This window comes from Guillardia theta (assembly GCF_000315625.1).
Source record: "Guillardia theta CCMP2712 unplaced genomic scaffold GUITHscaffold_63, whole genome shotgun sequence".
Lineage (NCBI taxonomy): Eukaryota > Cryptophyceae > Pyrenomonadales > Geminigeraceae > Guillardia > Guillardia theta.
In genome coordinates this window covers 219,995-246,523 of record NW_005434611.1, presented here as the reverse complement: position 1 = coordinate 246,523, position 26,529 = coordinate 219,995, and the positions used below count along the sequence as shown (strand labels likewise).

General features: G+C 54.4%; 7 protein-coding genes across 7 annotated transcripts in view; 4 read left to right on the top strand and 3 right to left on the bottom strand.

Moving 5' to 3' along the window:
• The window catches only part of GUITHDRAFT_112969 (hypothetical protein), a gene marked incomplete at both ends in the record, with an annotated part of 3,461 nt that extends 2,846 nt beyond the window's left edge, over positions 1–615 (top strand). The window contains 2 exons of the mRNA XM_005827886.1: positions 205–315; positions 508–615. Coding sequence (XP_005827943.1) covers positions 205–315; positions 508–615 — 219 coding nt within the window. The remainder of the gene's footprint in view (positions 1–204; positions 316–507) is intronic.
• A 342-nt stretch (positions 616–957) lies between these two features.
• GUITHDRAFT_142362 (hypothetical protein) lies at positions 958–3,234 on the bottom strand (the record flags this gene model as incomplete). The annotated part of the gene is made up of 11 exons (XM_005827885.1): positions 958–1,017; positions 1,114–1,254; positions 1,437–1,570; positions 1,621–1,671; positions 1,805–1,890; positions 1,941–2,050; positions 2,106–2,213; positions 2,304–2,358; positions 2,413–2,451; positions 2,513–2,717; positions 2,868–3,234. The coding sequence occupies 11 exons, from the start codon at positions 3,232–3,234 to the stop codon at positions 958–960; spliced, it is 1,356 nt and encodes a 451-aa protein (XP_005827942.1).
• A 1,885-nt stretch (positions 3,235–5,119) lies between these two features.
• GUITHDRAFT_142361 (ammonium transporter) lies at positions 5,120–7,574 on the top strand (the record flags this gene model as incomplete). Its single annotated transcript, XM_005827949.1, has 11 exons — positions 5,120–5,971; positions 6,035–6,108; positions 6,164–6,228; positions 6,271–6,335; positions 6,365–6,440; positions 6,562–6,654; positions 6,702–6,814; positions 7,031–7,090; positions 7,141–7,203; positions 7,319–7,417; positions 7,470–7,574. 11 exons carry the CDS (start codon positions 5,120–5,122, stop codon positions 7,572–7,574), a joined length of 1,665 nt encoding a protein of 554 aa, XP_005828006.1.
• Positions 7,575–9,159: 1,585 nt separating this feature from the next.
• GUITHDRAFT_164516 (hypothetical protein) lies at positions 9,160–11,705 on the top strand. Its single transcript, XM_005827884.1, has 14 exons — positions 9,160–9,233; positions 9,282–9,380; positions 9,428–9,591; positions 9,642–10,143; positions 10,194–10,403; positions 10,454–10,501; positions 10,549–10,636; positions 10,686–10,771; positions 10,824–10,901; positions 10,951–11,016; positions 11,066–11,141; positions 11,189–11,304; positions 11,353–11,536; positions 11,585–11,705. Exons 1-14 carry the CDS (start codon positions 9,171–9,173, stop codon positions 11,623–11,625), a joined length of 1,821 nt encoding a protein of 606 aa, XP_005827941.1. The 5' UTR covers positions 9,160–9,170; the 3' UTR covers positions 11,626–11,705.
• Positions 11,706–11,798: 93 nt separating this feature from the next.
• On the bottom strand, positions 11,799–12,493 carry GUITHDRAFT_112965 (hypothetical protein; the record flags this gene model as incomplete). The annotated part of the gene is made up of 3 exons (XM_005827883.1): positions 11,799–11,909; positions 11,957–12,073; positions 12,131–12,493. 3 exons carry the CDS (start codon positions 12,491–12,493, stop codon positions 11,799–11,801), a joined length of 591 nt encoding a protein of 196 aa, XP_005827940.1.
• Positions 12,494–13,990: 1,497 nt separating this feature from the next.
• Positions 13,991–22,063, bottom strand: GUITHDRAFT_112964 (hypothetical protein; the record flags this gene model as incomplete). Its single annotated transcript, XM_005827882.1, has 5 exons — positions 13,991–14,402; positions 14,448–14,926; positions 14,975–18,748; positions 18,801–18,858; positions 18,912–22,063. The coding sequence occupies 5 exons, from the start codon at positions 22,061–22,063 to the stop codon at positions 13,991–13,993; spliced, it is 7,875 nt and encodes a 2,624-aa protein (XP_005827939.1).
• Positions 22,064–23,963: 1,900 nt separating this feature from the next.
• GUITHDRAFT_112963 (hypothetical protein) lies at positions 23,964–25,800 on the top strand (the record flags this gene model as incomplete). Its single annotated transcript, XM_005827881.1, has 4 exons — positions 23,964–25,103; positions 25,203–25,343; positions 25,454–25,586; positions 25,688–25,800. 4 exons carry the CDS (start codon positions 23,964–23,966, stop codon positions 25,798–25,800), a joined length of 1,527 nt encoding a protein of 508 aa, XP_005827938.1.
• Between the last annotated feature and the right edge of the window lie 729 nt (positions 25,801–26,529).

Sequence of the window (26,529 nt, the reverse complement as noted above, 5' to 3'; positions counted from 1 at the left end):
ACCCCCCTTCCCTCCTCCCTCCTCCCTCCTCCTCCTCCTCCTCCTCCTCCTCCTCCTCCTCCTCCTCCTCCTCCATCATCATCATCATCATCATCATCATCATCATCATCATCATCATCATCATCATCATCATCATCATCATCATCATCATCCACTTTCTCCTCCAACCACTCAGCCACCTTGACTTTCCTCTCTTGCGCGCAGGAAACTTCCTCTATGTCGGGGGACATGCACAGCATCTTCTATAATTTCTTCTCCCTCCATCGCCAGAAAGACGCGCAAGTCATCGCGAACGAGCTTATGGCCCTCCTCAAGGTTAGGCCCTCTTCCTCCCCTACTCCTTGTCCTCCTCTCCTCCTCGTTCTCGTCTTCTTGTCTCTGCCTCTCGCCACCTTTCCTTCTTCCGCCTCTCCTGCTCTGCTCTCCTGCTCTCCTCTGCTCCTACCCTCTCCTCCCCTCGCTCCTTTCTGTCTCTCTTCCTCACCAGTTCTTACCCTTTTCTCTCAGCGGAGAGGCCTGGTAGACAACACCATCTTCGTCGTGATCAAGATTGACCAGCTTGGAAACCTCCGATCGAGCAGCAACAGCGGCATCTACATGGCGGGCGAAGGATGAGAAGAGGAGGGCAGAGGAGGGGCGGGAGCTGAAAAATGAGGGAGGGAGGGACGGAGGGAGGGCGGAGTGGAGGAAAGAATCAGGGCAAAGAGGTCAGGGGTGAGACACAGATAAGAGAAATGTAGGGGAAAGAATGGACCAAATTTTAACCACACGTGAAGATGATGTGAGAGGATGGAATAGAGAGATCATGAGATGGAAGACGCGTGCGGGCTGAGGAGGAGGAGGAGGAGGAGGAGGAGGAGGAAAAAGAGGCCTCACAGCACAAGGGAGGCGATCATGACGACTCGTTTTATTGTTTAGATCATGTTGTAATGTAAAGATAAAGATACTTCCCGTTGTTCACACCCTCTCACAGATTCCCCTCATGATGTGATCGTGCATGAGATAAGCCTCGCGCACCTGCGGCTCAGTCAGCACAGTGGAGGAGGGTCGAGGAAAAGGCGAGGGTGGCATCGGGAGGAGGAGGAGGGGGAGGCACTGAGGGGTTGGACTCACAGGAAGTTCGAACTTCTTGGTGTAGGTCTTCACGCCTGCCTGCTTGACGTACTCGACCTCGAGGACGGACTGAGGGACGAGGAGGAACCAGAGCAGCGCGACGAAGAGGAAGGCGCCGAAGAGCACCATGATGGAAGAGACCTGCCAAGAGACAGTCAGAAGCAGCAAGGGGAGATGGATCGTCAGGTCAGACGGAAGAAGACGATGATGGAGTTGTTGTTGATCATAATGATCCTCATGATGTTGATGATGACTATAGAGATGAAGATGCTATGGTGGAGGAGAAGTAGGAGACGGCTAGGAGGCATCGGGTACGCACGAACCATGTAGATAACGTCATTGGGGACCATGTTGATCCACCCGACGAGACGATCGTCGGTGATGAACTTGAGAAGGGACGGTTTCCATTCCAAGACGATGTCAACGAAGAACCCGAGGAAGATCCAGTTGAAGCCTCCTGCAAGCACCTGTCTCAGCTCCCCGCTCCTGCCGTGCAGTCCCACGCACCAGACAGCATCTCGGACGAGTGGAGGGTACAGATACCAAGGTTGAGAGATCCTGCGGGAAAGACGTGAGTGAGAAAATGTGTGAGTAACAGAGGAGGTTGCGAGCTGGGAGGGAGAAGGAGGAGGAAGAGCAACGGGAACAAAGAGGGCGACGTGGGGAAGGGGAGGGAAGTGAAGGAGATCACCGTCAGTGTGCAGGGAGGCCTTGTGAACATGCTCATGGAAGATCGACTCTTCGTTGGTTGTGAGCACAGTCGATCCGAACAAGCACCTGCACACACGTCAACTTCTTTCCTTACTCTTCCTCCTCTGCCTCATCACCTCTTGTCGTTCTGGATGACAATACGCTTGCTGGTGACCGCCAGAGCGTACACGTTGCCGCCGCAACCACACATGAGCGTGTCGATGAATCCGGGGAGAACTCTCTTGCTCTGCGTCGCCGTCATAAGAATAAGAGGAGGACAATACAGAGATCGCAGCCTTCACCTCACTCCAGTACAGCTCCTCTCCATGAGCCGTCCTGAACCAGAGCAGATCTTGGTCGTTGGGAAGGTTGTCATGAGGATTGTCAGACCAAGTCCCGATCTTGGAGTGCTGCAAGACGGAAGTGTGAGGGAAGGAGAGGAGGTGCGAGGGAGGGAGGATAGGAGGAAAGAGGGAGGAAGGAGAGGAGCGTGCTGCCACCTTCTGGTTCAGCTTGATATTCTTGTCATTGGCAGCAGAAGAATCCTCGTCCCACCTGGCGGAAATTTTAGCGCCAACGGTCATGCAGGATTTCGGTGGAGCTCATCACTTGAACTTAGGAAGGAACTTCTGCCAGATCTCGCACTTCCTGCGGGGAGACAGCGATGAGCGGGATCACAAGACAACGACTCCGTAGCCGTGGAACTCACCAGATGTAGTAGATGGCATACATGGTGATGAGGTAGACGCAAAGGTCAAGGTGCCATCCGAGCGCTGAGAGCAGGTCTCCGCCAGGAAGAACGTCGTCGACAGCATCCATGAGGTCGTGTTCAGCCTTGTTCAAGGCATCTCCTGCCTTGTTCGCCATCTCTGCCGCCTTCTTCTTCGCCTCCTCAGGATCCATGATGGGCGACTCTGCAGTGAGGTCAAGACGCCATCAAACTAGCCCCGAGCACATCAACAGCCATGAGCAGAGGACAAGTCAGACAAGTTCAAGGAACCCCCTTCGCACTCCCAACCGCAAGAGACGAGCATGCCATGATGGAACACGGTGACTGAGCTCACCGTCTTTAGCAGGTGCAGCTGCCTCTGGGGTTGGGGCAGCAGCCGGGGCAGCTGCAGCATCAGCCGGAGCCGGAGCGGCCGCATCAGCAGCGGGTGCTGCTGCTTCCTGAAGCTTCTGCATGCTGAGCTTCTGCCCACTGTGAGAGTCCTCCTTCAACACTCTCTTCAACTCCTTGTACGCGTCCTCTGCCTGCGACTCTGCCAGCACTCCTCGCCTGACCCCCCTGGACCCCGATGAGCCTCCATGAACGGCCACAGCGACGAGGACGAGGAGAGAGGCTGCTGCTAGAGCTGCTACTGCTCCTCCTCCTCTTCTCCTCTCCACCTCCTTCATCCTGGGCCGAACCAAAGGCACCGCCTCCTCCATCTTTGACTAGCCCCGGAAATAGACCCAGCCGAAATAGAACCTCCCCTGGGGGCAGGGGGTGATAACCTCTACCCCCGATATTCCAGCTATTCATGAGTAATTTAGAGGGGTGCTTTGGTAGTTTTCTAGCACCCCGGTACCGTGCCAGGCCCAGGCTGATGAGTCGATGAATCCCTCAGTGACCTCATCCGGCCGGCCGCGGGCCCGGCGCGCCGCCCGGCCGAACATCAACTCCCTTCCGGAAGTTCAAGTTTCACTGTCAACCGGCGACACCGAGCTCGGCGGCCCGCGGCGAAGTCAGCGCCGGAGTCAAGTTGACGGACTAGCCTTCGGAAACCGGGTCACACTGAGCCTGTGCTGATCGGCGATCATCGGATCGGACCCGGACCGTGCCCCCTCCGAGTGGCGGCACTTGAAGGGCCTGAAGCCGCCTGGCACTGCATACTCAGTGACTCGACGGGTGACGGTTCACTGCAATCGGATCGCCGGGCTCGGCCCCCGATCGGCCCATAGTGCGGCAGCCTCAGTGTAGCCCGGCGGGCGGTACTATACTACGGGTAGCGCGGCCCCGGCCGAGGGCCCGGGCCCGGGCGGATCATCATGCTCAGTGCGGGGGGCCGCCCGGCCGGGCTGCGGCCAGCCTGACTCAGCCTGCCGTCGGCAGTGAGCCTGGCAGACTTAAGACGGGCCTCGCGCTCACTGAAGACCACTACCGGGGTGACCCCCCCTCTGATATGCCACCACTAGGGGTACTACTCTTAGTCTGTCGTACGTACTGCACCCACCCCTGACCCCTGGTCCAAGAATACCTTGACGTACCATGCCGCACTGACCCTTTCATACAGTACCCCTGCTTTTACTATGACTAAGAAATGTCCGATATGGGGTAGGGTACCGTACAGGACTCGCTAACAACTACCCACCCGGTGATACGACCGGTAGCGTGTCACTAGTCAGAAGGACCCCACCCCTTTAAAGCTTTCACCCCCACCCATCGGACCAACGATAGTATGCCACTACCCACCCACACCCAGGAAGTTAAGTATGGACCCTCCTACCCCTATTTATTGCTACAAAAGACCCCGTCTAAGTACCTTTTCTCATGGTACCTTCCAAGGTGACTATCCACCCCATACCACCAAGAGTGATAACCACCCCTACTATTGATATACCCCACCCCCCCCCCCCTTTAATCACTTTCCCCACCGCAAGTTTTCTTTTTGAAGTAAAGAAGGGCCTCAAGTTTGCGGCTCTCCAGACCTCCTCGTTGACCCCCATAAATCTCACTCAGTTCCAAATTATGAGAAATATAATCATTTTTTATATAAATCATGCTAATGTTATATAAATTTATTTCATAAATTTGTATAATTTATCCCGGTGGGTTTACCGTGGGTCAACGTGCCACTTGCCGAAGATGCTCTAACCTCCCATGCCCTGTAGCGGTGTTAGCCACGGTCCTCGTTGACAGCGGCAGCGGAGAGAGAGAGAGCAAGAGGGAGTGAGAACTGTGGCCGACGGAGAGTAGAGAGGAGAGGACAGAGGAGAGGAGGCAAGAGAAGGAGGAGCAGGGTCATAAGCTTGGCTCTCCTTCTCAAAACAAGGCTCTCAAAGCAGATCAGGCCGAGCGAGACGGGAGAAGTTCCTGTGACTACATCGACGGACAAGGAAAAGAATTCTTGTGCAGAAATCTCGATACATCAAAGCTGGCCCGTGGTTCTCCATAGGAAATTTCTTGCGGTCGTCTCCCTAGGAGCGTGCGATGAAAGTTCGGACCTCTTTAGATATCCTTGCAAGAGATCTCTGCATGCTCTTTATGCCTGATCGGGTTCGAACCTGTGCTTCTCCCTCTTAGAACGAGTGCTCTCGACTTGTAGGTCTTACCATGAAGATCTGCTCTCTTCATCTCCTTGGGCTTCTTGCCATGGTGCTCGTGTCGGTGTGCGCTGACGGGCAAGGTCCCAACAGCAAGCTTCGGATGGAGAAGATGGAAGCTCGGATGGCGCGCATGGAGGAGATGCAGAAGCATCTTCTAACGACTCTTACTCAGAACGAAGAGCTGACAAACCGAGTGACAGCGCTCGAGCAGCAGATAGCAGCGTGGAACATAGGTGGCATTGTCAAGAACATCACTGCGATTGAAAGTATCATCAAGAGGCCTACGAACGACGGAGATATCTCATGGAAGCTCATCAGTTCGGGTCTTGTGCTGATGATGACCATCCCTGGCGTTGCTCTCTTCTACGGAGGGCTCGTTCGTGTACAGAACGTGCTGTCGACAGTTATGCAGAGCTTCTCCATCGCGTGCCTCGTCACCATCCTGTGGGCGGCGTTTGGATACAGCTTGTGCTTCGACACAGGATCGCCAGTCTTCGGAGGAGCAAAAAAGTTCTGGTTGCAGAACGTGTACGGAAATCACCGTCATCCGCTATCGCCAACAGTTCCAGAGCCGTTGTTCTGCATGTTCGAGCTAACCTTTGCCATCATCACCCCCGCGCTCATCAGCGGCTCTTTTGCTGACAGGATGCGGTTTGGTCCTACCCTGGTCTTCATTGCCTTCTGGCACATCCTTGTATACTGCCCGATCGCCCACTCCATGTGGATGACCGACGGGTTCTTGCACGAGGCCGGTATCCTGGACTTTGCTGGAGGCAACGTAGTGCACATATCAGCCGGCTGCTCTGGCCTCATGTCGTCAATCGTTGTGGGGAAGCGAACGGGATACGGCAGGGAGCAGGTGAGGAGCAAGTCCTGTGCCTCGTGCTCTCATGGGTATGGACTGAACTTTCACCCTTATCAGTTCCAGCCCCACAACATCCTCATCTCGGTCCTCGGAGCATCTCTGATGTGGGTTGGCTGGTTCGGATTCAACGGGTGAGAAATGATCGGACTTGTTCTGAACACAATTGATCCTAATCTCTCCTTCCAGGGGTTCAGCAGAGTATGCCAACGGGCAAGCGACCATGGCCGTCCTGAACTCACAGGCAAGGGAGGGTCCTCCCGACATTCTTGAGTGACCTTTGCTGGTTGTTGCAGATTGCAGCGGCTACGGGCTCTCTGTCGTGGATGTTGACGGAGTGGAAGATAAGGAAGCGACCGAGGTAGACGAGACCTTTGCATCCCCTGAAAGGCTGAGCACCCTCCAGCGTCCTTGGGATCATTAGTGGAGCGATCTCTGGGCTGGTCGCCATCACCCCAGGAGCAGGGTGAGGGCTTGCAAGAGTGTTTGGGATGAATCTTGAAAGCTGTATGCTCAGATTCGTCGACAACACAGCTGCTTTCATCTTCGGCCTCCTTGCCGGGCCCATCTGCTACCTTTCGTGCCAGGCATCGCTCGATCTCTCGCGCTCTGTGCAATCCTGACGCTTCCTCTCCAGCTCAAAAGTCGCTTCGGGTACGACGACGCTCTGGACGCCTTCGGTGCTCCTTCCCATGAACGCCAGCAGCTCGTGCTGACGGTGCGGCAGGCATCCACGGCCCGGGAGGTTTCTTGGGAGGCATCCTGACAGGCTTCTTTGCCAACGCGAATGTCCAAATTCTCTCCCCTGTCAATGGCGCTTTCTATGGCAACCCCAAGCAGGTTCCCTCCTGTACCTCTCCGCCCATCCTGAAATCCTGACTACCCTCTTTCTCGTATATTCTTCCCTCGTGTCCTATCCCCTTTTCCCCTTCCATCTCTTTTCTAATGACGTACTCATCACTGCTCATCCCCCCTTCTTCTCTGTCTCCCGTTTCCCTCCTTCTCATTCATGATGAATTCCTTTCTGATCCGGGTACTTCGTAGATTTACTTGCAGCTCTATGGTATCGCCATAGCGGCAGTTTGGTCCTGCGCTATCTCCTTTCTCCTCCTCAAGGTCCTTCCTCTCCTCCACCTCTTGTTTCATGTGACGAGAAACGTTTTCAGCTGGTGGACTACACCATCGGGCTGCGTGTAGCCATTGACGAGGAGCTGCTGGGGCTGGACATGGTGAGTCATCATTCTCCTCCGCCTGCTCCTTCCTCCCCCTCTCTCTTCGCACTGCTGCTCAGCGCCCGTCACCCTCCTCCGTCCTCCACCTCACGCCGCTCTGACTTCCCCGGAGGTCTGCCACGGAGAATCTATGTTCCCTCAGAGATCTGCTGTACCTAGCGACTGGCCCAAGAGCGAGTACAGCGGCAGCCTGAGGGCAGAAAACTTTAACGTGAGCCGCCCTGATTTGAGGACCTCGCAGTGAGCTGACGAGAGTCTGGTAGGAAACGATCCGAGGGCAGCAGGACTGGCACGACGCGACCTTCCATGGGGAGGGCGAGGAGCAGGAGGCTGAGCTCACCGGTAGTCTAGCCAACGCGCCGGGCTGAGTCACCGCCAGGTCGCTTTCATGATCATTTCAAGTTTTATTGTTTGAGCCTGTAGACTAGTCTAAATAATGAATGCCACACAATCACAATGAACGGTTACTTTCGGAACCGTTGAATCATCCGCCGCTCCGACGAGCCGGGCTGCCGCCGGGCCGGCGGGGCGCCCGCGCCGTCCCGGATCCGATCGGATGGTCACGGTGGCCCCGCCACTACTGAGCCTGATCGGAGCCCAGCAGCCTTGGCACCCGGCCCTGCCCAGGGCCGGGTGGCCCGGCGGGTGGCAGTATGATCAACTTCGCGGAGCCTCCGGCGGGCCTCGGCCCTGAGTGCCCGGGAGGCACCGGCGTACCCCAGGGCACTGAAGCACACCAAGTTCGTTTCAAAATCCGTTACATTCCTACACCGCCGAAGGCTTTTTTTTTTGGTTGTACCTCTACGACTCCTACTGGGAGACTAGGGGGTAGGGGTACTAAATGTAGGGGTGGGGCACAGACACCGGTGCTTTCTCGGGACAAAGGAGGGGTAAAGGCAGCCCTCAAGCCAGAGGATTTCTTCTGTGAAAGTATGAGATGTGGTTGGGTACTAAGGGAGAATATAATTTTTCCGTGCTAACATTTTTTTTCACAATAAGTACAGAAAATTTATATAACAAGGTGAAAAATTGATAATTTCAAAGAATAGTAAGATCAAACATTTCAAATTCAAGTATTTTAATCAGATTTGGAGCCCCTTATTCAAAATGAAATATGAGCAAGACCACCCTACCATTTGAAGGATTCTGTGTGCCTAACCCCCTACCCCCTACCCCCTATCTTCTACCCTGGTGCTTGTCTCTAGGACTACCCCCTGACATGTCCACATCTCCGCCGCCTCCACATGCCGCCGCTACCTCCTGCTCCTGCTCTCCTGCTCTCCTGCTCTCCTGCTCCTGCTCCTGATCCTCCTCCCCCAATGATAAATCGATTGCTCCCCATCCTATCCACTCCATGGTTTTCACTCTTTCTCCCTTGCTCTTCCCTTCCTCTGACGTCTCCTCCCACCTTCCACGTTATTCCTCACTTTTTTGTTGCTTTTCCGTCAAGCCTTGCCTTGAACAAGCTTGTATACTCTCTCTACTTTCTCTATCTCTTGAAACTATTTCTAACTTCTCTGGATCCTCCACCGGCTTGTCTCGGTGCATTCGTGAGCATTGCTCTGATGCCCTGTCACTTTGGGCTATTCCTCAGCTTCTTTACAGTCTTGGTTGTTGTGATTCGGTATTCCGCCAGTGTAAAAACGACTTATTTGTCACCCTTGTTGATTTGTAATCATATACTTCATGCCGTGGCAATGAGATGCTTTCAAACAGTCTTGTCGAGTAGGTTTTGTGCATTCTATTTAGATTTGGATTCTCATGCGCCCCCATTCGTCATCTAGCTTCTTTGGATTCAGTTGTGCCCCCCTCCCATTGTTTTCATGAGAGAACAAAGGCAGTGCTGCAGATATGCAAGCATAGTTTGTATCATTGTAGGGAATGAAAGAGGAACTGAAGAGTCCCGTTGACCCCTGCGCTGCCGGTGTTCAAGTCCTAATGAATTGCCTTGATAGATCTCAAGGATGTCCGGGAAAGAGGCAGCGGGTGTTATCCAGTCCGTTTCCGGACCTGTTGTGGTCGCAGAGGTATGCCTCTCCTGTTCTTGACCCGAGCGTGTCTTGACGGATTCTTAGAACATGGCTGGATCTGCTATGTACGAGTTGGTTCGTGTTGGTACCTTGCGTCTGATCGGAGAGATTATCCGTCTTGATGGCGAGACTGCCACCATTCAGGCAAGCACTCCCTGGTGCACTCGTCGCGATGTGACGGAGCATGACAGGTTTACGAGGAAACTTCTGGTCTCACTGTTGGGGATCCTGTCGAGCGCACTGGAAAGCCTCTTTCCGTCCAGTTGGGCCCCGGTGTCATGAACCAGATCTTTGATGGTATCCAGCGTCCTCTTGAGGTTATCGTGAAGCAGTCCGGAACTGTGTTCATTCCTAGGTAGGGAATCAACGAGTTGAAATGAGTCCTCTGACCGCAAATCCTGTCAGGGGTATCGACGTTCTTGCTCTTGACATGGACAAGGCCTGGCCATTCAGACCCTCTCCTGAGTTCAGTGTGGGATCTATCATCACTGGTGGAGACATCTTTGGAAGTGTGCAGGAGAATGAATTGATTGAGCACAAGATCATGTTGTACCCCCGCGAGCACGGCCGCATCACCTGGATGGCCGGGCCTGGAAACTACAACTTGAAGCAGGACATCATTGAGATTGAGGCGGCTAACGGTCAGAAGAAGCGCTTCACTATGTGCCAGTACTGGCCTGTTCGCGATCCTCGTCCTGTCGCTGAGAAGCTTGCGGGCGATCACCCCCTCCTCACTGGTCAGCGCGTGCTCGATGCCCTCTTCCCCTCCGTGCAGGGAGGTACCTGCGCCGTTCCGGGAGCTTTCGGCTGCGGCAAGACCGTTATCTCTCAGTCTCTCTCCAAGTACTCCAACTCCGATGCTATTGTTTATGTCGGATGTGGCGAGCGTGGAAATGAGATGGCTGAGGTACAGCCTTGAATTGTAATCAGTTCGGGGGATCTCTGACTTGTTTGCAGGTTTTGATGGATTTCCCTGAGCTTACTATGGAGAAGGATGGCAAGGTTTACCCCATCATGAAGAGAACTACCCTCGTTGCCAACACCTCGAACATGCCTGTTGCTGCCCGAGAGGCTTCTATCTACACTGGAATCACCCTTGCTGAGTACCTTCGTGACATGGGCATGAACGTGTCTATGATGGCCGACTCCACCTCACGATGGGCTGAGGTGAGGATTGATTTTGAATGCGAAGATAAGGTCTGACGCGATATCATCAGGCTCTTCGTGAGATCTCCGGTCGTCTTGCAGAAATGCCTGCCGATCAGGTTTGTGTTGGTGTTGGCATCTCTCCTTGTTGAACTCGTTGGTTCAGGGTTATCCTGCTTACTTGGCTGCTCGTCTGGCCTCTTTCTACGAGCGTGCTGGAAAGGTTCAGTGCCTTGGCAACCCCAAGCGTACTGGTGAGTGCCCCGCTAGCTTCTGTTTCGGCAGCGGTTAACCACGTCGTAGGCTCTGTTACCATTGTTGGCGCCGTGTCTCCTGCTGGAGGCGATTTCTCTGACCCTGTGTGCGCTGCTACTCTCGGTATCGTTCAGGTACTGGGCTGATGGCTCCTGGGAATATTCCAAGTGACCTTCAACCCTACAGGTTTTCTGGGGTTTGGACAAGAAGCTTGCTCAGCGCAAGCACTTTCCATCTGTAAATTGGCTCATCTCCTACTCCAAGGTGAAGATTTTTTGATGCTCGTGTACACTGTGAGTGACATGGTGGGCAGTACGAGAAGCATTTGTCGAAGTTCTACGAAACTTTCGATCCAGACTTCATTAGGATTCGTACTCGCGTACGTTATCTTGTTCTTCTGCGCTCTTCTTTTCTTAGGTCCAGCGCAGGTTAGGGAAGTGCTGCAGACAGAAGAGGATCTCATGGAAATCGTTCAGCTTGTCGGAAAGGATTCGCTCGCCGAAGGTCCTTCACGTGCGCTGCCGCCCTTGTCTCCTTAACTCTGCCCTCAGCCGACAAGATCACCCTTGAGGTGGCCAAGATTATCCGCGAGGACTTCTTGGCTCAGAACGCCTACTCTCCCTACGATCCTTGCTGCCCCTTCTACAAGAGCGTCTGGATGCTCAAGGTCTGAAACGTGCAGCGTTTGCTACATGCTGGCTGAAGTTAGCCGCAGAACATCGTCAAGTTCTACGAGAGCTCGTTGAAGGCTGTCGAGCTGTCAGCTGGCGATCGCAAGATCAACCTCAACATCATCAAGCAGCAGATGGGTAAGACGATCTACAAGATCACCGCTATGAAGTTCGAGGACCCCAAGAACGGACGGGAGGCCCTCGAGACTGTCTACAAGGCTCTTGAGGGTGAGATGTGACCTCTTTGCTTTCGTCTCCTGACGTCCGGCCGTGCAGAGGAGATCACCCAGCAATTCCGCAACCTCGAGGACATGTAAACGACTTAGGACTCCTTCACTCTTTTGCAAAATTGTTGAGGAACATACAGCGTACGAGTTGATAAAACTGCAGCGATGAACAACCTCGTGTACTCTCCTGATATAGATCTCCTCCTCGTGGTCACTGTCGGTGCACAAACCTGCCCTCCCTACTGGTCGCGATCTTTCACAGTTTAGATTCCGAGAGGCTTGCTACCGCCGAAGCTTCGTTCGAACAAGCTGCCTCGAGATCTTGCCCTGGCAAGCCGAACAAACTCGCTCTCTTTCGGGGCTTGTGAAGGTTTCTTCACAGGTGAAGTGAGCAGCGAAGAGAAAGCGGTCAAGAGGGAACCTGCACATCTTTGACGATGACTTGGGCGCTTCCAATCATCCAGTTCACGGGCTTGGGAGGAGGGCTGGACATGAGTTCTCGAGCTCTGATCCGCTCCTGGATGCTCACTCCTGGCTCCTGCCACCCCCCCGTCATCGGCGCGCACAGGCCAGTAACACGCTGACTCCCCCTCACCTTGCCCGGCGGATACTGGGACAGGCGCGAGAGGGGACGGCGAGACCTCTTGGAGGTCTCCAGGTTGAACGGGTCGGGCACAGTGTTGGGCCGTGTGCTGTTGCCGAGCACGCCGTACCTCGAGAGCAGGCTGCCTCTCCTCTGTCCGAACTCAGGGCTGATGGGCGGCATGACCACGGAGGGAGACGGGCTCAGAGAGTGTCTTCGCAGGGCAGCCGCGTCGGGATCAGCATTTGGCTTCCCGCTCATGTACGGCCTTCCCTGTATGTACCTGATCCCCCTGCTTTCCGCATTTGGGACCTTCCACATGGAAGAGGAGGGAGAGTTCTGGTTTCCACCTTGCCAGAAAGTGTTGATGGTCATCAGTAGAATCGGAAGACTCCTGCGACTGTTCTGCTCTCGAGATAGCCCAGGGTCTGACTTCAATCAACACCTACTGTAGTGCACCGAGATGGAATGGACTGGGAGGAAGGAAAGCCCTGATCAAAAAGCCACTCGGTCACATTTTGTCGGGACAAGAAACAGTGTTATTTGAGGCTTGTCCTCCCCTCTTATCTAATATCCTCCTCGTGACCTACTTCAACGGCAGCCCTTCCAGCATAGGTCGTACGCTGAGGACCTGTCCAAGTGTTTCTCTTCCTTCTTCTTCTGCCTTGCTGCCAATCCATTGCTCCTTTCATTGCATGTCTTCCTGTTTGTTCTGACTTCTCTCTGTTCATCATCTCCATTTCTCCATCCACCTTGTTCTGCTCTGCTCAACTCTACCGTGCTATGCTGTGTTCACCTCACCTCCAGCCTCTCTCTTCACTCCTATCCTCTCTCTCCCCCTCTCTCCTCCTCTCTCTCCTCCCTCCTCTCTCTCCTCCCTCCTCTCTCTCCTCCCTCCTCTCTCTCCTCCCCCTCCTCCCTCCCTCCCTCCCGCCTTCCCTTCTCTCCCTCCTTCATATGGCATTATCGGCTCGCGTCTCGTCGGTCAACATGTTTTGGTCACTTTCATTTTCATGTACACCCCTCCATTTGGAAATTTTTACAAAAATACCCCTGTTGTTTACCTCCAAAGTACCCCGTCCATAGAGTCTTCGTACCACCCTTACCCCCCCTTCTTCCTACCCAGTTAACTCCCCAAGTCCATAAAAAAACCTTCAAGGTTGAACTTATAAAACCTACCCCCTCCACATCTCTTTCAGAACCCCACCCCCACTTTAACAATATCCACTACCCCACCCCCTATTTGATTTTGCTTTTAGTTCTAATGTACTGTATCCATGGTATGGATACAATTCAAGACATGCACCCCACCCTGTCAACAGTCACTAGTACCCCCACCCCTTCTTTTCCAACTAATGAGTCAACCACCCACCCCAAAGTCAAAAGAATTAAAAAACGACCCAAAAAAACACTCCAGTCCTCCGAAAGGTTGAGACCACCCTACCCTACCTTTTCCACCATCCGTTCGTGACCCCTACCATCTTATTCCCACTCTTTTAACCCCTCATTGAAGTACCCAAGGCTCACCGTACCATATGACCCCACCCCTTCTACGTACTCCGGACAAAAGAGTACCCTCCCTTCAGTCCTTATCAGTACCCCTAGTACCCAGCGCAATCCGTGACATAGACCGATTTGCAGGCACAGCGGCAGTCCGATCCAGTTGATTCAGTGAGCCCCGGGCCCGGCAGTGAGTCGCCGGGTGCGGCAGTGCAGGAGACCGTCCCCGGCCCGGCCCGGGCCGGGCCGGCGGCCCAATCAGGTCACCGTGATACTGAGTGGACTTCGAAAAGCGGCTACAAGGTTGAATGGCAAGAGACTGTCCCAGTGTATTGACCGTGAAATTCTACGTGAGAGTCATGCAGTAGCCTACTACTGTGAGTGTGAAGCGTCCAGTCCCTCTCCCGCTTCGTCCTCCGCAACTTGTTTCTTGATCGTCTTGGCTGAGATGCGAGCTCGGCACTCGATCTTGTTGGCTCGTACGAGCCTGGAGAAGGCCTTGAGCACGAGAACCCGCGGGTTCTCAGACCTCGTCTGGTAGATACGGGCCAAGGCAACGGGGTTGGTCATTGCAAAGTGAATCTCCTGAGGGGAGATGAAGATTTCCTCCGCCGCCGAAGCCTCCGGCATGCTGCCCTCCGTCGCCTTCACCTCGAGGTACCAGTCCTTCTCGTCGGTTCTCACGACGAAGTCGAAGGGCTTCAAGGACTCGCCGTCCTCGTTCACCCACTTGAAGTCGAAGTGGTTGGACGACAGCCAGGCGTTCATGATCGCCTCCCCGATCCTGCAGCATGTCAGCTCGCCTCGCAGTCGCACAGTCCTCTCCTACCTTCCCGTCTCCGATGAGCGCTCCTGGTCCTGAGGGACTGAGATGTTCGCGAGCTCATACGCTTCCTCCTCCCCCTCTCCCTCCTCTTCCTCGTCGTCCATGCTGGGCATCATGAAGTGAAGGTGCCTGGGGAGTCGGACAGGCATCGGCACTCGTACCCGCTCCTCCGACGAGAATGCCAGGGGGTCGCGGATAGTCTGAAGCACGCTCCGCTCGGGCTCACCGGGCGATGACGTGGCAGCTTTCAGTCTCAGTCGCTCGATCTCACTTAAGCGATTTGCATTGATCTGCTTTGAGACATCTGAGAAATCGAAGTCTCCGTCCTCCACCAACTCCAGCTCTTCCTCTTCATGCAGCTGTATCCTCTGCATCGCCGCGGATATACCGCCATCGTTCCCTGCTGGGCTCCTGGTCGAGAGGCCAAGGCTGCTCCTGATGGAGCCTCTCACGGCCTCTTCGATCTCCGAGTCTCGCGTCCCCTGCAGAGCACGTCACGTCAGGATATCACACAGGCAACTCGAGCTGACCTGCAAGTCCAGCAGCGCAGACAAGCATCGCACAAGCTCATGAACGATGTCATCCCCGTCAGACATGTGACTCAGCGTTCCTTGCACCACGCTCATCACCCTCTCTCCGCCCACACGCTGGCTTGTCATTCTCTTCTCAACGGTGAGAAGCTCCTTGAACTGCTTGTCTGGCTGCCTGATGCCGATGTGGACGTAGAGGTCGTGGACGCAAACAACTTGCACCGAGTGAGAAGACTCGCCAGCAAACCTCTTGACGGCCTCCAACACTGAGCACAGGATGAGGAGATCCGGGTCTGATACCTCCAGCTGTTCTCCTCGGCTCTCAGCTTCTGAGTCAGGGAGGAAAGAAAGCTTCTCATCTCGACGGCCCGTCGAGTCGCTGGCAACTGAGATCGTGACCTTCATGCCTGCCACCTTGTCCTTTGCCTTCACCTCTTCCTCAATGCAGCCCGCCAGGTGCGGCAGGCCCAGGACCTCATGGTAGAATCTCGCGAGGTGGAGGGGATAGCCTTTGACCGCGACCCCGCCCTGATCAGCCCTGAAAGGCTTCCCATCGGATACGTCAAAGTGCCGCAGACAGACCGACTGCTTCACGACATCCATCCAACGGGCAGAGGACTGAAGCTCCATGGCACTGAAGCCAAACTGACCTCCAAGCGCCTCAAGCCTCGGGGCCACAGCATCGTCCTCGTAGATGGCCAGGCACTCACTGAGGGCCACAGAGGAGCCGTCGCTGCCGGGGAAGCGAACATCATGATCCCTCATCTGCCTGACGGCAGTCTCGAGCTGCAAGGCTTTCTCGACCCACTTGTTCCTCAGCGTCGTCTCACGCACGAGCGCCAGCAGCTCCTCCAGCGTCCTGGGGTGAGCATGCGGCTGGTCGGCAAAGAGAGGCTTCAGGTTGCTCCTGGTGTCGTCGAACTCGAAGGAGAAGTGGACGAGGACTCGAAGTTGGCAAGCAAGCTTCTCCACGGCAGTGATCTTGGAGGACGACTCTCTCTCCAGACGCCTCAACAGGCTGGTATAGAACTCGTACGGCGGCTCCTCCCTCACTCCGAACCCCGAGAGCACGTCCAAGACGTTCTTGTAGTAAGCTTCCACAGCACGGAAGTCTCCCTGACAGCAGTAGTCGTTCATCCCCCTCGTCACTTCTATTCTGTCAGTGTCAAGGAGGTAGCTCGGATCCTTCAGCACCAGCGACGGCGCGCTGTACCACTTGCCCGCCGTCTCCACTGACGCATCCAACACGTACTTCTCCTTTCCTTTCTGCGTCACCAGACTCATCACCGAATGCTTGTCAGGCACGAAGATGCATCTCCGCTCACTGCTGGAGTTACAGCTGGACTGGTCTGATCGCAGGCACTTGTAGACGCTCTCCATGAAGCTCAGTGACAGAGGCGTTGAAGAGCTTCTCCAGTGCTCCAACTGATCGAAAATGTTGCTGGGCTGCAGCTGGGAGCTGATTCCAAGGCGCTGGGAGAGCTTCACGTCCAGATTGTCGACGTCTGGGTAGATTCCTTTTGCCCCCAGGACTCTGTAGACGTGCTCGGTCCTCTGAAGGAGAAGCTGCGGGGGATGGAGCTGACCGTCAGTGCCTGGGAGCTTGGCTTCCTGGCGGAGGAAGGTGAGAAAAGCTACCTCGCCTTCCTCCGGAAGACCAAGAGCCTGCTCGTACTCCTCCTGCCAGACATCCGAGAGCAGAGAGAAGAACAGCTGCAGTCTCCGTCGCCTCGGCTCTGGAGCTCCATCCGCTTCGACGATGGACCGATAGAGGCTGCACATCTCTTCTGAGGTGTATCCAGGTTCTCGGACGTGGCAGAAGGTCAAGATCCCCAGCCCAAGGAAGACCGCCCTCCATCCTCCCGCATCCTGTTCCTTCTCGAGGTACTTGGAGCTGACCAACTTCCAGGGGACAGGGGACATGGAGCCGGAGGATCTCCCGACGATGTCGGTCACTCGGTCCGCATGCTTGGAGTAGCTCGGGCCCTGATGCAGCGCGTTGCAGCTCCACACACGATCTCCTTGCTCGTCGAGCAGCACGATGCCTTTCTGCCGGATGTCGAGCAACATTAGCCGCCTCACCTGCTCACTCTGCTGTTCCAACACCTTCTTGAGCAGAATCAGCCCGGTCACCAGATCCTTCTCCTCGCTCTCTTGGTCATGCAACACGGGCATCAGTTGGCTGCGCAGGAATGCTTCAGCGTTGTTCCAGACCACATTCATCTCCTTCAAGAAGCTCTTCAGGCCGCGACCGTACATCTGGATCTTCTCGGCGAACAAGGGATGGAGGATGCGGAAGGAGGGGGAAGGATCGAGAGAAAGATCAAAGACGTCTTGAAGCACATACACACTCTTCTCCTGTGGCCTGACAAAGTCGCCCGAGGCCAGAGGGATCAGTTTGCGTTGCAAGACCTCCCGAAGTACTGCCACGTCCTCCTCGTCTCTCAGCTCGTTGAAGATCCATGCCAAGCACTCCATAGTCAGGTCGTCGGAGAGGCTGGACTGCAGCCGTTGCTCCAGATGCTTCAAGATGGATGGGAAGACTTGCTGGAGGCGTCTGATCCCCAGATGTTCGCCGAGGACCTGGTACTTGGCGACGGCGTCGTGCACAAACCCCAGTCCTTCCTCGGCGAGCATCTCCTCCAAGAAGCTGATGACTTCACTCTCCACCTTCCGCGGCCTCCACACGGCACAACGAGCCTTGACAAACTTTCCGGTCCTGAGGGGAACAAGCTCAAGGCTATCGATCGCTCTCCTGATCTGATCAGGTACAACCGCGAAGAAGTCGTTGACCTCTCCTGGGGTCGGGAGGACAGACATGACCACCCGCGTGTACTCTCCTACATGCACGTCTCTCTCAGCTTCCTGGTTCTGCTTCGTCGCTGACAGGTACCTCTCCTGCAACTCGCGTATCAACGTAGGAAAGTGTCTGGCTATCCCATCGCGGAGGCGCAGGTTCCTACTGTCCATGGTGTCCACCGACTCCCTTGACGAGGTGACGGCGAAGTCTCCGTTGACGATGAAACGGAACCCGTAGCATCTCACCGGGAGGTACGCAAAGACATCTCTCTGCTGGTAGTCCTGCTCGGCTCCCAGCTCGTGCATGAAAGGAACCGCCAGCTGGAGGCAGAGGTCATCCTGCGTCTTCTCAGCCACGTTGGTCTTGAGCACCAGCCAGTCTTGGCTCGACTCCTCGCCGTCCACGACCTTGGTGAGGCTGACCAAGTCAAAGTTCCCCTCCGTCTCAGCTTCTCTCCTCATCCTCCTGATGTGCACGGAGCCATCCTGTGCCCTCGCGTCGTGTATCTCGATCACCCTCAGCTTCCGCAGGAAGAGCAGGATCGTCTCCTCCAAGTCCTTGATGCATGCTTGGATCTCCCGTCGACGGCTGCTCGCGATGGGAAGCACGATCTTCGTCCCGGAGCCAGCTCGCCATCCTGCTGGGGGAGGAATTGGTTGAGGGACGATGTACTCCAACCCCGCGCTCTCCTCCCCCTCCTTCGCCTCTGCCGCGAGCTCGAAGTGGAACTCGTTGGAATGGATCTTGGGCTTGCTGCAGATCTTGAACACGCTCTTGAACCCTATGCCCTTGTGCCCTATGAAACCCTTCCTGTTGGCTTTGCTGCTCTGGCCGATGGAGCATATCGACTCGACGTCTCTCTCGCTGAACCCGATCTCGTTGTTCTCGAACTCAATCAACTCTTCTGTCAGCCGGATGATCAACGAGGGCTCCACGTCGCCCGTGTACGAGTTGTCATCACAGTTCTGGATGATCTGACAAACGCACAACTATCAGCTTCCTCTCCTCTACAGCCAACGATCTCACCTCGTGTATGTAGTGGATTTCCTTGGCGTACAGCTCCGTAGACAGTAACTTGAGTGAGCTGGAAACATCACAGTCAAGCATGTGCAACATCGATGAAGGACTTGTACTCACTTCTTCAACATCTTCCTCTGCTCTTCCACCACCTTCCTGAGCTCAGGATCCAGTCCCATGGTGTCGAGTTGAATTCCGTACTTGTTCCGAATCTTGCGGCATATCAATTCGGTCTTCGACTCTGCTTCATCCCCGTCATGTGTACACTTTCTCGCCTCAATCGCGCGCTCTTGTGCTGCTTCTCCATCTCCTCTGCTCTCCACCACCCCATCATCTCCGCTTGCCTCCGATGGCACTGGAACTGAACGCGGAGCTGCTTCCAACGGGTGCGAGTCGTCTCGTCTGAGGGTGAAGTTGAGGCGGGGGAAGGCGGCGGCCAACCGTTCAAGGACAACCTCGTGCGCCTCTGACTTGCATGACGCGACCAGTCGCTGGCTCGCACTCGTGGCTGAGCTCAAGAACGGCTCAGCAAAGACGGGAAGGCCCACGTCCCTCCGCAGCCGGGGGGGGACACATGCTATCGCGTCAAGGATGAAGCTTTCATCCGGCCTGTCAGCCTCGTCGCTTGTAAGCAACTCTGTGAAACTTCTCTGTAGCCTTGCTACGCTCTCGGCATAACAAGTGCCGGTCAAGAACACATGCCCCACAGCTGCCTGCGCCGCATCTCTCGCTCGTCGCCTGCAAACAGCTCCCTCAAAGTCAGTGAAGGTGCTGAGCTCGACCCGCACAAACAAGTCTGAGCTGATCTGAATCACATTCTTCACCTTCCCCTGCTTCCACTGCCTGTGGATGAAAGAAGAGAAGGAGCCGAGAACAGAGCCGTACTCTTCCCAGTCTACCCATTCCTGGATGTCTTGTAGGGGAGGAACCCTCTCGATCTTTCTCAGAACCTCTTGTCGCTTGCTCTCCACGACAGGTTCTGCGTCACTTGGCACTGCATCCTGACGTTTCTCCTCCAACAACCTCCTCGAGAAGGCAAACGGCATTCGAGCATGCTGACTGTCAGGCCCGTACGTCTTGAGAGCCTCAACGAAACTGTCACCAACCTCACAGTTGAAGTTGACCCGCAGGAACTCGCTGCTGATCGACGAGCTTGTCCTCTTGTCCTTGATGAGCTCCTGCAGCATGCACGCGACGTCTCTCAGTCGCTCTCGCGCTCCCCCTTCGAGCTCGAGCAGCTGCCTTGATGCTCCTTGACTCGCGTCCATCACGAGCTTCTCCTCGAGCAGCTTCTCCAACTGCGACGAGTCGATGCAGAGCTCCAAGAAGCTCTTCCCTCCTGACATCGCGGCGAACTGCTCCACCCCATTCTTCTTGCAGATTCTGTCTTCCAGCTGCTGAAGTTGATCCACAACCTTCCAGACGTTCTTCACGCTCACTGTCTTCATGCACTCCATCTCACCCTTGACTGCGTTCAGAGCATCTGCCGATGACGCCTCCGGGGCCTTGACTAGGTTGCACTGGTTGATAAAGTCGCACAGCAGCTGATTCTCACGGATCAGCTGGACCACCGAGGGAAGCGAGGAAGGGCCAGCGTGTCTTTGATAGATGTTGTCAAGCTCAATGAGAACCGACAGCACGTCTCTTGCTTGCAAGCGAACGTTGCCTATCGCAGCGGCAAACTCTCCAAGAATGGTCTCAACGTCGACATTCCTGACTGAGTTTGCTGGACGAGCTTCCACTGCAGTGGGCATGGCGGCCCCGCGCTCCGCTGGCAAAGGTGGAGCTCCAGTGATGTACATTGCCATGTACAGGAGCAGAGCAAGATTGTGATGAATATCACTTCGCTCCTCTCGCCGAACTGTGAGAGACATCTTGGGTGTGTTGTAGCGGAGGGCCAAAATCTCTGTCTTGATGTCTTGGATGATCCTTGAGAACGCTGCTGCGGTCCATTCCATGACTTTCCAAGTCTCTTTCAGATATCTACAGGCTGATGCTTCCGGGTTGTCAATCGCAGCTTGTATCTCTTGACATCCGCTTCTGATCAACGACATGTAGGACGTACGATCACCTCTTTCAAGAAGCCTCAGGTCCCGCTCGTGAAGTTTGAAAAGAACAAGCTCTGCAAGGTGGTCGGAGCTCATGGCCTCGACCGCTAGCACGTCTTCTCCATGGTCAGCGATGATCTCCAGCACCAGACGGTAGAGAATCTGCGGCCTCCTCCCAAACTCTTCGCAGAACGGCAGGAAGAGATGATGTTCGCACTCTTTGATCTCCTCGCAGACTTTCTCCCTCAGCCGATACTCATTGCACATGTCGCACAAGTCAACATCTGGACAAGAACCACACGACCATCGTGTTCCTTGAATCAAAAACAAGCAGACGCTGCATTGCGTTTCTTCATGCACTTCTAATCCATCGAAGGTCGGCATGACACTGACAGAAGGACACAAGTCTTCGCCCTCGCCAAGCAGATCGGACAAACCAGCGTTATTCTGCAACACTTCCTGAATGCATTGCAGAGCTCTCCCATGATCCATCCCTGCAACCAGAGCTCTCAGCCGATGCCACCATATCACCCCGCGCTGCATGCCGGTGAAATGATTCTCGACGCGCATGTGCCCCATCCTCTCTGCGAATTCTTGCTTCACCTGCTTGAGATTTGCTCTTGCGAACCTTTCTGCCATCCTAGCAAAGAAGTGAACAAGTTTGCTTCTGTCAATATACAGGCAGAGATCGCTGCTGCTCTCGTATCCTTTTTCGACAGCCAGATCGTTCATCGCTCCTTCTACCTCCTGAAGAACATCCGCGTCTTTTCCCATCTGCATTTGAGCAATCTTCAGCAAGACTTCCAGGGTAGTTATCGGAGGGATGTTGTTGCGCTCAAGGATACTCTCGGATGGATGGAAATTTTCCTTGACTTTGCGGAAGTGGAGCAGAGATCCGACATGCAGGTCGTCGAAGCTCGACAGGCCGTCGAGATCTTTCAGCTTGAACATCATCTCCCGTACATCGTGCAGGGTTATCAGCCAGTTTGTTGCGATCGCCGAGCTTATCACCAGGTTGATGTTCTTCAAGACTCTCTGCATGTTGAACAGGATCCCATTCGCTTCTCTATTCCTCTTCAACCTTTCCATGTCCGTCCGTTTGCCCAGCTCGCGTTCAAGGACCTCAAAGTCCAGGTAGCCATGCTGAGCGATCACGGAGGCTGCAACAATGTTGACCATGGCGCTGAAATTTATTCCATCGTTCTGATTCCAATGTCCATTCATAAAGGTTTGATGATTCCCCCTCCCCCTCCCCCCTCCAAGATCCCTCTCGTGCTCCGCGGGTCCCTGATAAACTCGATCCAAAGGTATGCCGTTATGATAAGTTGGATTTCTCGCTGTTGCCATCTCCTCCTCATACAAATCTGCTTGTCCTTGTCCCCGTTCTCTGGGGGCATGCAGATATCCTCCAGAATCTTCAAGTCGCCTGGATCCCCGGCCCGCACCCCGTCTACCAAATGTTCCCCTACCACCCTCCATGGCGCCCACAAGTCCTCCACGCGTTCCAAAGTCTTGATCCTGCTCGACTCTTGGCTCTCCTCTTCCTCCGTCTCTACCTAAGTCGGTGAATCCTCCTCCTCCTCCTCCTCCTCCTCTTCCTCCTCCTCGCCCCCCGCGTCCTCGCCTGCCCGAACTGTGCATCACAATCGACAAACTTGGTTTCCAGCAACAATTTGAAATTATTCAGGTGAAGTTTTCAATATTTATATTTAATGTTCAAATATTCTGCAAACATGCAGAAATCCTTCTGTTCCTAGCTAGCTCAGTGTGTCATCACGGATTGCCCTCGTCCCAATTCTGCCGCACTGATAGCCGGCCGGGCCGGGCCGGGCCGGGCCCGGCGGCCGGTTCTTTGAAAGTGGGCCAGGCGACTGAGAGTCTTCGGAGTTTCAGCTATAAATCTCCAGGGTGAAAATGCGTTTGTTCGTGTTCTTAAAACTTAGAGTTTTAAAAGTGGTATCCAGTGGACCCTGTGCTAGATTCCTGAACACAGGCGCTGACCAAGGGGACCCCCTCCTACTACCATCTATTACCCCACCCTATGCACCGGCTCGGAGCAGCCTATTGACCGTCGATTGACTACCACCCCCCTCAGGGACCCTTTTAACCACCCCCTGTGTGTCTTGTCTCAGGTGTTTAGCAGTGACCCGTGTGACAAGGCACCCACCCATCTGACTACCCCTTCATACATGGCAAATTCACCTTGAACCCCTGGTAGCCTCGCACCCCAAGAAGTACCCCCACCCCCCTCACTATCACTCGCCAGGTCCATTTTCCTGCGACAAAATTGCCAGGCAGAGGTTAACCCCTACTACCCACCCGCACCCCCTAATTGTATGGAAAAGTACCCCTACCTCCCTCTCTTTTCCTCAACAAATCTCTGACCGCGGTACCCATCAAGCTGTACCCACCACCCAACTCTGATCATTACCCCACCACCCAACTTACATCAAAGCACCCACCTTTTCTCAAGGGCAAATTTGACAGATATTACAGGGACCCCTTACATGGACTGCACCACCGGTCATTTGGAGGCCTGGTTTGACATAGGTGCGAAAATCATGGCCCATGAAATTTTAGAGAGGAACAGCAATCTTTTCCTTCCCACCCTCCCTTCTCTCTCTCTCTCCCACCTCTCCCACCTCTCATCTCCCTTCCTCCCTTGCACCCCGTCTCCCTTCCTCCCTCTCTCGCCCCCTCCTAAGCCCCTGGCTCGCCCACTTTTCTACCTCCCGCGATGCACTGTCCACATGCTCCTGCAGCCTTCTTTAAGCACTTGGTCCTTGTTTTCTTCTCCTCCCGCTCCCTCGGGATGGCTGATGTACATGATTCTTGCTTCTCTGCGATTGCAATGACCATCTTTGGCAAGACTAGCTCCTTGTGATCATACTTGAACTCTTTGCTATAGAATGGTTTAGGACCTTTTGTACGTACTTGTACTCATATTGGCAAAGCCTTAATGTCTACAGTTTTTTCTTCTTGCATGTCATCGAGTCTTCTTGAAATCAATCTCGATTGATCCTGTCTGCTGCTGATGCAGCTTCCCGCTTTTGATGTATTGCTGAGTTTCCGTGATATTTGGCCCTCTCACAAACAGAAAATATCCACAAGCAAACCCATTGGAATGATATGCAGTGCATTCTTGAACTTGTTTCTCATTCACTGGCACAGGTTCACGGATTGTACAGTAGGATACGATGAAGATCGCTCTTTGATTTTCCTTGACAACTCACCAGGCAACAAAATAGAAACGACGATGGTCAGGGACTTCGTGCAAGACGTTCTAGATGATGGTCCATCAGCGTTTGGTCTGAAGCATGGAACGCCACATCATCTCACGAACGAGCTGCTATCTCTCACTTTCGGGCGACGTGGGGGAGATACCAAAAACGACTTCGGTTGTTGGAACGATGGCGAGCAAGAAATCATTCAGCAGCTCGAGGAGCTTTCCAAGCAAACGAAGACAAGAGACAGGCGGAAAGGAATCAGGATCGAGCATGAGACTGCCACGACGTACATCAAGTTTCACAAGTCGCCTGTGAAGGAGGGCAGGAAGGAATCGAAATCAAGTTCACTGAATCCCCCACAAGGAGGGTCAAAGATCGAGACCTCCTATGCCCCCAACGACGGCAGGTTGAAACCGGTCGACATGGCGGATCAGTTCATGATTGTTGGGATGGATCATAACTCGAGGAAGCATTCCAACTTCTTTGCCTCCCGTCCCCGGAGAGATTCTCCGTTCAAGGTTGCTCTCCCTGCGCTGATCCAATCCTTTCTGACTGACGATCTCTTACCTAAGGTCGTCGAGCTTGTGAACAGGTCTTTTCCTCTGCCCGACAGGAGGCAAGAGAATGATATCCCGAGGAACAGCGACACGACTCTGATCATCACAAACTTCATGTCCAGCAAGGACGATCTGGCTGCACATCGCCGAGAGTTTGCAGGCCGATTGGAGGAGCACAGACACAAGTTGGTCTCGCCACGGAAGGAAGAAGTCAAGGACGATGAGCACAAGGACTTGCTGGCTGCCCTCTCAGTCAACCTGCTGCACGGAGGCAGCCGGGGGAGGGGAGCAAGGGCCGGGGGCTCCGTCACTCATTGCGACAAGACGGAGTCAGTGTCGAGCAACTCTAGCGCTGGGAGGTCGAACTGCAGCAAGGCCTCGTCGTCGCACAGTGACCCTGTCAGCCACGAGCATCTACTCAACATCCTCGACGTCCAAAGGCTGGCGGCTCTGCGACAAGAATCTTTCTCAAGGGATCAGGTGCGACCTCTTAACTGCTTGTTTCTGTGTTTTCTTCTTGTGCCTTCTCCTCCTCCTCCTCCTCCTCGTCCGTCTTCTGCTTCCTGACCCTCTTCGCAGGTTCAGCAGGTTAGAATACACAGGGAGGAGGATAGCGACAGCGAACATTCTAAGCACATGGGAGCTATAAATCAGAACCTCTTTCCGCCAGTCAGAAACAATCGACTAGGAATGAGGAAGAAGCGTGCAAGTTTGAAATCGGTGAGATCCCTCCCTGCCCTTCCCTTCTCTACTTCTCTCTTTTTCTGTCTTGTCCTCTGCTCCCTTTACACGCACTCCAGTCGTGTGTGAACCCTGACATGTTCCCGCAGCAAGTAAGCATGTCCCCCAACTATGACTCCCTCCCTTCCATCATCGTGTCCTTCAGCCCGAAACGAACGAATGCAAGGCTGCGACTTGACAAGCTTGACCGGGGAGCGATCTCAGAGAGCGATTTGGAGTACGGTAGAGATGACAGTCGATAACATTGGGGGTCAACTACCTCCACATGTGTTTTCTGTATTCTTTCAGTGTTGTATATGAACTATCTCCCTCAAGGACCGCAGCGACGCCCAGCCAGTATGCTGGCAAGGAGGCACAAGGATGTGAGAAGGAGCGAGGAAGAGCTCTGGAGCCTCTCGCCGTCGGACGAGTAGAACTTGGTTGCATTGTCGCCTGAGAGTTGAAAGGTGAGATCACGAGGGATTCAGAGCAGGACTAGTATGACCACTATACAATGTGTGAACGATGTAGGAATTCCAAAAGAGCAGTGGCAGTGGCAAGGGCATCAGCAAGACAAGGGGCTGGAAGAGGAGCTGGAGTAGGAGCTGGAGTAGGGGCAGGGGCCGGGACAGGAATGGGTTATACCAGTCAAGGTGTAACAATAGTCGAGAGGGTTCTTGCATTCCTCGAACTTTAGGTTGCACTCATCACCTGTATTAGAGATGTCATGCAGGCGATCTTCCAAGAGGAGGGTGAAAGGAAGAAGAGGAGGATTGTGGTGCTTGAGAGCGAGCCAGGCGAGCAGAAAGACACGGAAGAGCAGGGAGCAGGTAACAGGGGGTAAGGGATCGTGTAGGAGACATAGAGGAGGGGAAGAAGGAAGGATGAAGGGGGAGGATAGCTTCAACTTTCACACATACTTGAACAGCACTTGTAAGCACAAGCATCCAGGATGTTGTTCCCAACGGTCTTAGTCCTCCCTGCATCACAGATTGCTCCAGCTTTCGTGGCATAGTCAACACACTGCAGGAAGAAGACCACAAGATTAGTTGTGAGAGAAGGCGGTAAGAGGAGGAGAAGGAGGGGGGGAGGAGGGGGAGGAGGAGGAGGAGACGGAGGAGACGACAGAGAGGAGACGAGGAGACGAGGAGGAGGAGACGGAGGAGATAGGAAGAGCGGGGAGGAA

Excerpts from the sequence above, each read along its gene's own strand:
- GUITHDRAFT_164516 (XM_005827884.1), top strand. The coding sequence starts at position 9,171 with ATGTCCGGGAAAGAGGCAGCGGGTGTTATCCAGTCCGTTTCCGGACCT. Across the intron at positions 9,234-9,281 it reads GACCTGTTGTGGTCGCAGAG|AACATGGCTGGATCTGCTAT; the intron begins GTATGCCTCTCC and ends ACGGATTCTTAG. Across the intron at positions 11,305-11,352 it reads AGAGCGTCTGGATGCTCAAG|AACATCGTCAAGTTCTACGA; the intron begins GTCTGAAACGTG and ends AGTTAGCCGCAG.